Source organism: Marmota marmota, unplaced genomic scaffold, assembly GCF_001458135.2.
Source record: "Marmota marmota marmota unplaced genomic scaffold, marMar, whole genome shotgun sequence".
In the NCBI taxonomy this organism is placed as follows: Eukaryota; Metazoa; Chordata; class Mammalia; order Rodentia; family Sciuridae; genus Marmota; species Marmota marmota.
This window is the reverse complement of record NW_025999983.1, coordinates 2714591-2723735: the sequence shown is the minus strand read 5'-3', so window position 1 is coordinate 2723735 and position 9145 is coordinate 2714591. Positions and strand designations below refer to the sequence as shown.

Sequence of the window (9145 nt, the reverse complement as noted above, 5' to 3'; positions counted from 1 at the left end):
AAATGTCAGGCAGAGTCCGGAGAAACCCAGGGACTGAGCAGTCAGGTTGGCAGTTGGCTCTGGGAGGGGCCTTTTCCCACTTGTTACTGCTCGCACACACCTGGTATCTGGAATACTAGGCGGGAGGCAGGGCCAGTGCCAAGGCTTCTGCCAGTACATGGAGCAATCAATCGCCCCAGCCCAGCCCAACTGTCCTGGCTGCAGGGGGGAGGTGTCCCAATGCTGTCCCACACTTGACTGCTTAAACAATGATTTTTATCAACCCCTTTACGCACTGGCATCCAGTGGACCTTCCACACTGATCTTTGGTACATCAGTATGTTCCTGTCACTGTCCCTGATCATCTATGTAATTAAAACTCTTGAAAAATCCCTTAATACCACTTGCATTTTGTGACAATCAGCACTAAATATGTCCGAATTTCACTTCCATTTCTGCAACACACCAAGGTCCATAATAGATAAAAATGATTCTTTGGGAGAAAGTCTTTTCCCCCAGCCATAAATAAGAGTAGACTCACCCCAAAAGGAGGGGTTTAAATAATAACTGGAACAACCAAATCTTGTATATTGCCTTTATTTTGCAGAAAATGCTTTCTGCCGATTGTCTTTGGCTACTTTTTTTGTCAAAAGGAAAATATAAAAGAGTTGATTTCACAATACAAGAGATTAGCTACATATGTATGATCAAAATCACACCTTCTAGTGGGCGGTGCAGTCAGTTGGCAGCTCAACTGCAATCTGCTGTCCTCACTCTGAATTATTTCTGACCTTAACAGCTCAAAACTAACTACTCAAAAGCAACAAGGAAGAGAATGGAAAGTGTGCTGTGTCTCCCTAAAGTAGGACAGTGGAGCTTACAGACTCTGGTGCGCCAAAGTCACCCTACTTGCTGTGTGAGAAACAAATGCATAGTTTGGGGACGCGGCAAAGGATTTCCAACTATGAATCATGGGGAACCACACCCCACGTCCTCTCCAGACTGAGTCACCTGTAGCGGGCACATCTCTCTTGCAGATGAGGAGCAAGGGGTGTAGGGTGGGTACCTCGCAGGTCCTCGTCTGGCTCGTTCCTCCCCTGGTCCCACCAGCCTGACACACTATGCCCAGCAGTTCGGTCCAGTCAATGCCAGTTACCACAGCAAAGTCACTGTCCTTGGAGACAGGGCTGGGTTCACATGGAAGGCGGGGATACGGGTGTCCAGGAGGTGATGAGGCGGCCTTGGGCCGAGGCGTCATACTGACTCTCAGGAACGTCTGTGACCGTGGCAGCCCCTTCATACAGGGGGGAGCCTGAGGACGAGGCGGCGGACACTGCATGGGTGAGGGGTGCATAGTTTGCGGGGGAGCCGCGAAAGAACTGGGCCCCCAGGCCGTTGGACACCCCGGCCGGCTGGGAGCCTGGGGTGATGGTGCCGTTGCTCACAGACCACAGGCTGGGGTACTGGCTGAAACAGAAAAACACAGCAGTCAGGGTCAGGGAAGGGACCAAGATGCAGAGAGCAGGAAGGGAGGGAGACCAGGCTCAGGATCCCATTCCTAAGGATATTACTGATCACATTACTCGGCTTTTCAAGCAGGTCATTTTCTCCATGTTACTAAATGACCATATTCTGAGGAATACAGAAGCTCCTGTCGTATCTATTAACAAGAAGCAAAACGTTAGGAAGAGTGTTGACCAACACCCAGCTCCCGGCAGGGCACTGCTACCAAGGCTGCCAGCACCCTGCCCACTCGGTGCTCTCCAGCAGGACGCAGACTCCTCAGACGCACGGAGGAGCCAGTGTCCGAGGGTCCCCAGAGGAAGCTGCATTTTTAATTAGCACGCTGCACAACACAGCTGTGGTTCTCAAGGTCAAGGCCAGATGCAGCTGGAAGGCTGGTCGGAAGGCGCTCTGTCAACACTCCAGGAGCCCTACCTCTTCTCATCAGCGTGGGTGATGAGGGACAGACCCTGGAGCTGGACCAGAAGCCAGTCCAGCCTGGCTTTCATTAGCTGTGGCACATGAGCTTGGCCTCCAACTACTTTTCCAGCTGTCTCCAGGTATAAAACAGGGTGTCGCCAGGCCAGTGGTACAACCTGTGATCCCAGTAACTCAGGAGGCTGAGGCCAGAGGATCACAAGTTGGAGGCCAGCCTGAGCAACTTAGCAAGGCTGTTTCAAAATAAAATTAAAAAGGATGTGGGGGGTGCGGTTCAGTGGTAAAGTTCAACCCCTAGTACGTCCCCAAAAGGAGGATATTGAAAATGCTTACTAAATCCTTTCATCTAAGCACATAGCAGTGAACACTACAAAACCATGCTAAAATTCCGCCGAGTCCTACAATTAATGGCAGTGGCCCTTGCAGCAAGCCTGAGCTAATCAGGTAGACTACTGCTCTGTTCTCAGCTGAGCAGGGGCTTGGAAATACCCAGCACTCCACACTGAGCCCTGGGTCGGCCTGGCCGGCCGCTCACAGCTTGCAGGTCATGTGACTGGGGACAGCCACCTGGGAGCCCTTGAAAACTGTGCTATCTGCATAAGAACAGACTATTAGATTCCTATTAAAGAACTATTTCCCTGACAAAAAGAATGAAGGTCTCAGGCATATAGGAATATTCTACAGACGTCAAATGCCTTGAGCCTGCTATCAGGATCAGTGACTGCAGGCTCCCTCTGCCCTGGGCCTCTTTCCTCTGGAAAAGGAGGGTCCACTGACAGCTTTGCTACTTTTTTGCTACTATGTGATCTACAGAGGCCTGACTTTCAGTGAACCGCAGGCCTGCTGTGTTTGAGCTATTCTCCCAGGACGTAATTTTCAGGTAAATAGAAGCCTTTACCTGACTTAATCTGAAAAAGAAAAAAGACTTTTCTTGACCTGTGCCTGCATGTATGTCCAGGACTGTGATCCAGGAAAGCCGAAACACTTGTTCCCTAACTGAATAGCTGGCTCCTGTCAGAAAAGGTTGTAAAAGGTCTCGGCTACACCTAGTGATCCCACCCACCTGGGAGGGACCGCGGAGGCCCGTCATTTAGTGAGCTCTTTCTACATGGGGAGAAGCTGAGGCTCAGGGAAGTGAAGAGAGTACAGGGCAAAGCCAAGACCGGGCCCTGGGTTTCCTTAGGAGCAGAATGTGAGCGGGGACGTGGCAGCCAGCCGAGGAACACATCTGGACACATGTGGCTCACAGCAGAACTGCAAGGAGAAGCCCAACTGCCCACAGGTACACGGTCGGATGGGGTCACGGGAGGGTGCGATGGCTCCCCAGACATCCATACCTAGAGCCGGCGGGAGGGCTGGCACTGTGGCTCCCTGGGAGCATGCTGCCGTGGGCAGGCACCCCGAGGCTGGACCAGTTCTCATGGGACGGCAGCATGGACAGGCAGGCAGACGAGTTGTCGGAGTAGGCTGGGGGACAAGGGGCACAGTTACAGGAGGGGGTCTCCCAAGAGCAACAGGTGTGTGCTGCTGACGGCTGGGACCACCCAGCACCAAGGACAATGATGGACCCAGTGGACACAGAGCACAATCCATCAGCTGCTTCACTGGTCATCAGGTGAACATCTATTGCCAAATACATTTGAAAATACTTTCCAATAAACCCAAGCTTTTTCCTTTATCATGAGATCCTTCTGCTCTGCAGACACTGACTTCTAGACCCAGTTAGGGATAGTTTAGCCTCTGGTCCTGACTGCTTCTCTGCAATGCTGGGGATCAAACAGGGCCTCACTCCTGCTGGGAAGCCGGCTACCCCTGAGCCACACCCAGAGCCCGATAATTTAACTTTACACGTAAGAATAAGTGTGATTTCAACCTGCTTTTCCCCACGGGCTATTTCATAAGCGATGAATGGCTATGAAAACCATTACTGCAGGCAAATTAAAAATAGGATCTTCCAGCCTCAGGGTCTCCCTCCAGGAAACAAGGCCAAAGACCACTCCTCTCCTTTGAGGTCAGCTGCCATGGCTTGATGGCTTTATGGTGTTCTTTGGCTATTTTCCTCTGTTTGGAGCACACCAACGTCGGTCTGGGCACACAGAGTGCTTGAGACAATTAGGCCAGGGGTCTTTACAGGCTGTGCCAACCTTCAGGACATGAAAGCAAGCACCAGACCATCAGAGGGCTGTCCCCCACCCAGCTACTGAGCAGGTAGATCTGGGGTGGGCCTGAGACCATGGGTTCTCAGGTGACACCCAGTCTCACTAGGCTAGTCAGGAAGTCCTGGGCAAGGCTGATCCAGCATGATCACTTCAGAGAGAGACATGAACTATCCACGCCTGAGTCCCCTGCTAGAGAGTGACTCGCAGAGCCTGCTTTGTTCAGTCTGAGCAGAACTCTGAGGCACGCAGACAGGAAGAGCCCATGGTCGGCATCTCTGAGGTGGAGCTGGCCCCAGTGCAGATGTGAGAGCAAAGTCTGTTTTGACCCTAAGACCTGGAGTGCCAAAGGAAGGTCTCTGCCTGCAGCCACCCACTGTCCCCTGGTAGAAGGACTATGACCTACTTGGAGAATTGTTCCGATGAGCGTACGGGCTGGGGTAGGGGGCTGAGCGGTGGTTCCTCAGGGCCGGGTACCTTTCGCAGCCGTGGGTAGAAGGGAGAGAGAGGGGGCCTCCAAACTGAGGGTGGGGGCTGGCCGGTGGACAGAGGGTGCTGGTTCCAGGAAGAAGCCACCCCCCTGCTGTGAGAAAAGAATACTGAGAGACTGGCCTTTGTAGCGGCTGTTATTAAAGAGAAACCAGGGAGGGGCCCTGGGGTCCTTTCCCCAGAGTCCTGTGGAGGTGAAGGATCCTGAGCCAGCACTCAGTGCTGCCCACACCTCAAGGCCACCCACACCTCAAGGCGTTGCAGGACATCAGCCCCATACTCTACAGGCTAAAGGTTTCAAACCTGTGGGCACCGAGGAAACCTGGGAAACTCTACTCAGTGTACCCAGTGACCTGAGCCGCGACCACAGCGGATGTGTACTAACACACCTGAGGACGCCCCGGCCACGGCAGGGGACCTCCTGTCAGCTGAGAGGACGCAATGTCAGCGGATGTCTGGAGCCTGGGGCGCAGCTGCCCTGCCCTGCTCCTCTCAGGGACCAGCCGCCCCATCATCTGCTTTCTCTTTCTACATTTTGATCTCTCCAGTCTCCCTACTTCTCCCTGCTATTCAAAACTCTTCTGTCCTCTAAAACTCCAACTTCTTCATTCTTCTTTTTAAGCGTTTTTTTTTTAATTCAGAAAAAGCAAACCACAGGGAGACAACTACTCTGCTCCAATCTCCAAACTAAGCAATGCGCAGCCGCCCTGGCCTAAGGACCCCTTCACTCTGCTCCCAAGGCACTGCTCCAGGACGCCCCTCGTTAACTCAGCCTAGAAGACAGGTTGAAAACGTCCATTCTGAGTAGAATACGGCGGGACGCTTGTTCCTGCCACCTGTGAAGAGCAGCAAGCACTGGCTCTGTACTCCCCACAGTCAATTCCCCAACATCTCCCGCCCTCCCTGGGTGGACAGGAAAGTTTAGAAGGAGCACTTCTTTCTCTTCATGGAGGTCACTGTTAATACCTGCTCCAGCCTCCAAACCCTGTAACTCCTAAAGAGTGAGACTTAAAGCAGAACTGCCCATCTTACCAACCATAGCTCCAAAACAGCCCGAGGTGTGTGTGTGGGGGGGGGGCCGGTGGGGGTAGCTCACAAGCTTCCCACAGCTCCATCCTTCAGTTTGCAACCACTTACAAAAGTAGGATCTTGATCTCTCTTCCTCCCCCAGCCCCCTTTCTCCCCCCATCTCTCTTCCTCATTTACTTATTTATTTGGTACTGGGATTGAACCCAGGGGTGCTTTACTACTGAGCTATGTCCCAAGCCCTTAGTATATTTCATTTTGAGACAGGAGGTCACTAAGATGCTCAGGCTGGCCTCAAACTTGTGGTCCTTCTGATTCAGCCTCCTGAGTCACTAGGATTAAAGGAATGGGAACCACTCAAAGACAGTATGATGAGCTAGACTCTCTTCTTACCCCAAGTCTACTTCCTACCAAGGTCCCAATAGCCCATCCTAGGCACTGAAGCTGCCTCTGAGCAAAACAAAAGACCCAGATCAGCATCAGTGGTCCCTGGCTATGAGCATCCACCGCCCCAGGGAGCAGGCTGGAGATGAGTTGGCAGCTTCCACACTAGAGGCCATGAGCCTGGCGGCACAAAGGGCAATCCCGCTCTCCACCCACACCCACAAACATGTGTGGCTTCATTTCTGGCTTCTAGATTTCAGCAATTCTAGCCCAGAAACATGGAGGAGGCGGAGGCAACAAACCGTACATTGGGAGAACCCCGGCTGCTGGCCGTCCCCCACATCTTCTATCATGTCCTTGTGATCACTTCTGTTGAAAAAAAAATTGCAGCAAATTATCAAGAAGGAGAAATATCAGAAAATACTTTGCATTTCCAAATAGTTCTGTGCCCAGGGGGTAGAGTGAAAATTCTCTCACCTTTCCTTGGCATCCAGGAAAGCTTTGGCAAATGGATTGTATTTAATTTTAAGAGCTGTGATCTGAAAAACAAGAAAGTCTATCTCTTAGTGGATTGTTCATTACCAGAGGATTTAGTTTAGCACCAAGAAACTGAGAAACACTAGTGCCACCTAGAAATATTCAAAACCAGTGAGAACTCTTTTCAGATGTATTTTTCTATTTGAGTCTGAAGTAGCTGAGAAATTGCAAAGGAGAATAAATTTATGAAAAGTTTTAAATGCCAATTTCTGAGTGGAATTCATACTAAAATTAGCCTACTCCCCAAAATATCCCATGCGTACAAATCAAAAGGGCTCAAAACATAAACTGGGGTTGCCAAGGAAATAGTAATGTACTTGCTAGTTTTAGTTTCTGGTCAACATTGCAACACTGACAACTTAACCAACCAATCACAAATTCTCTATGCTTTGGGGTACACTTAGAATTATTTGCGGGCACCCAGCCAGTACTGGAATGCAGGCTTCACTCTGCAGGCTGGGGAAGATGCCACCCACTCTTTCAGGAAGATTTCCAAACACAGGAGATGCCCCTCTGCCACCTAAGAGGGTCTCATAGAGCTCAGCCTAAACACTGTAAGCATCTTTTCATTTCAAGAATCTCGTGGATGTTTCCGGATGTTTAGCAATCTTACAGATAGCTAAAAAGGAAAATATGTTGTGTTCACAAAAGGGGGAAGGTGCTTGAATGAATGTTCATTTTAAACTTTTCCCTTGGTGCCTCCACTTAAGTCATGGTAAATTTGAAATGGTACTGAGCGGTGGCCTCTGACACACCGTCAAGCAGGGTCTCCCATCCCCAGACTCCCCAGGGCAGGAGTCAGCCCTCTCACCTCCTCGTTCTGATAGGCTGTCACTGCTATGAACTGGGTCTCCGGGAAGCAGTGGCTGGTGATCATGCGCTGGGGACCCCCGACTCTCACTATGTGAATGCGAGGCTCATACTTATGTAGGGAGTTCAACATGATCTGAAATATTCAAAACCAGTCAGAACTCTTTTCCAGGGAGACAGACTCAGTAGGAGTGGCAACTCCCATCCCTCTCAAGACAGCAAAACATCCTTCCATCTGCTGTGGAAGAGAATCGCATCCAAGCTTCAGAAAGTCCTCCAGCTCAGGGAAAGGGCCTCTGCTGTTGGGGGATGTGTTTGGGAAAAAGGATTGTGATTACACGTTAGGGTAACCCGGTCATCAGGAAATCGTTAGGCTGATAGGAAGGCTCTCTAGGCCTCCGGGAGGGCTTCAGCAGCCTTTAAAGGGCTAGTTGTAGCTTTTGAGGTGTCAGGTCTTCCAGGATCAATTCCAGACTAAAGAGCAAGTTTGTCAAGACTTCATTCTTACTGCTCTCACCTCTAGGTGAGGCCAGAACACGACATTCTCCAGGCTCAGGCCTGCAGGAAACCTTCAAGCATGAGGGCTCCCACCCCCTGGACCCCAGAATTGGTGTGACCTTTATCAGATTAATATAAACAGAGCTAAGGTGTAGCTTCTCCAGGACAGAGGTCACCTCCGGTCCAGCAGCGACCCTCCAAGGTCTCCCGCACAGAAGGTGCAGCGCAGGCGTGCCCTCCCGCCCCAGCCCGGCTTGGCCCTTCGCAGCTCCAGCGCGCCTACCTGGCCCCCTCCGTTGAGTTTGTTGGTGAGTTTGACTTTGCTGAAGGAGACGGGCGCCTTCATCCAGTGGGCGCCGAAGTTGGGCGAGTCGGGGTGGATGTAGACGCAGCTGGGCGCCTGCGGCTCCGGCTTGCCCCCGGGCACCCACTCCCCGTTCACGTACTTCCAGCGGTGGTTGTCGGCGGCCACGAAGTCCAGCAGGAAAGAATACATGGCGTTGGGGTCCAGGCCGGACACGTTCACCTTCAGCACCGGGAACATCCTCCTGGAAAACACAGGGCGCGGCAGGAGGACCCGATCGGATCCGTTAGGCGGGAGGCTGGAGCCCAGAGACCTGTTTACCTCGGGCCTCCTGGAGAAGGTCCACAGGAACTTCCCAGCTCTCCCTGTCCCGGAGCCCTCCCGCGTCCTGGGCCCAGGCGGCCTACAGACTGTCCCTTGGCCTCCTGGAGGCAGCCGAGGAAGGGAACTTTTAGGGAAGGCTTTCAACGCCAGAGGCCAAAACACCTCGAGAATCGAGGCACCTCGAGGACCTGGGGTTCCAAGCCTCCTCAGAGACATTCCCAGGGGGATAATGGTCAGGAATCACCAGGGGCTGTTAACGGGGGAAGAAGTCCTCCTTATGGAGACACCCGAACGCGCACCTACCTGCCGTTCTTGGTCACGATCATCTCATTGGTGAGCTCTTTGAAGCGCAGCCACAGCTCGCTCTCCTCCAGGCCCACGCGCAACTCGCGCTCGGTGGGGTCGCCTTTCTCGCTGCCTGCCTGCAGCTCGCTCTCCACCGCGCTCAGCAGGTGGTCCACTCGGCACTGCAGGCTCTTCCCGGCGCTCTCAGTGCCCGGGGCGCTCATCCTCCCTCCCGCCCCACCCCACCTCCCCGGAGCTCCGAATCGCTACCCTAGAGCCACCTTCACGCCTCTCGGCCGCTGTTCTGAGAAAGTGGTCGCACGGGCCAAGACCCGCCAGGGCGCCGGGGTCGAAACACAGCCGCGGAAGAAGCGCCAGGATCAGGATCAGGATCGGGACGTGGGGGAGGGGG

The 9145-nt window shown here is 52.7% G+C and overlaps 1 protein-coding gene across 3 annotated transcripts; it reads right to left on the bottom strand.

Moving 5' to 3' along the window:
• Nucleotides 1–619: 619 nt before the first annotated feature.
• Tbxt (T-box transcription factor T) lies at nt 620–9119 on the bottom strand. Of its 3 annotated transcripts, none has more exons than XM_015498688.2 (8): nt 8752–9119; nt 8104–8368; nt 7324–7458; nt 6453–6514; nt 6283–6344; nt 4483–4656; nt 3258–3387; nt 620–1446 (listed from the first exon to the last, which is right to left on the bottom strand). In XM_015498688.2, exons 1-8 carry the CDS (start codon nt 8955–8957, stop codon nt 1173–1175), a joined length of 1308 nt encoding a protein of 435 aa, XP_015354174.1. In that variant the 5' UTR covers nt 8958–9119; the 3' UTR covers nt 620–1172. The 3 variants fall into 3 exon arrangements, with proteins under 3 accessions (XP_015354174.1, XP_048661898.1, XP_015354175.1); XM_048805941.1 differs by having other exon boundaries at nt 4483–4659; nt 8752–9084; XM_015498689.2 differs by lacking the exon at nt 4483–4656 and having other exon boundaries at nt 8752–9032.
• Nucleotides 9120–9145: the final 26 nt, after the last annotated feature.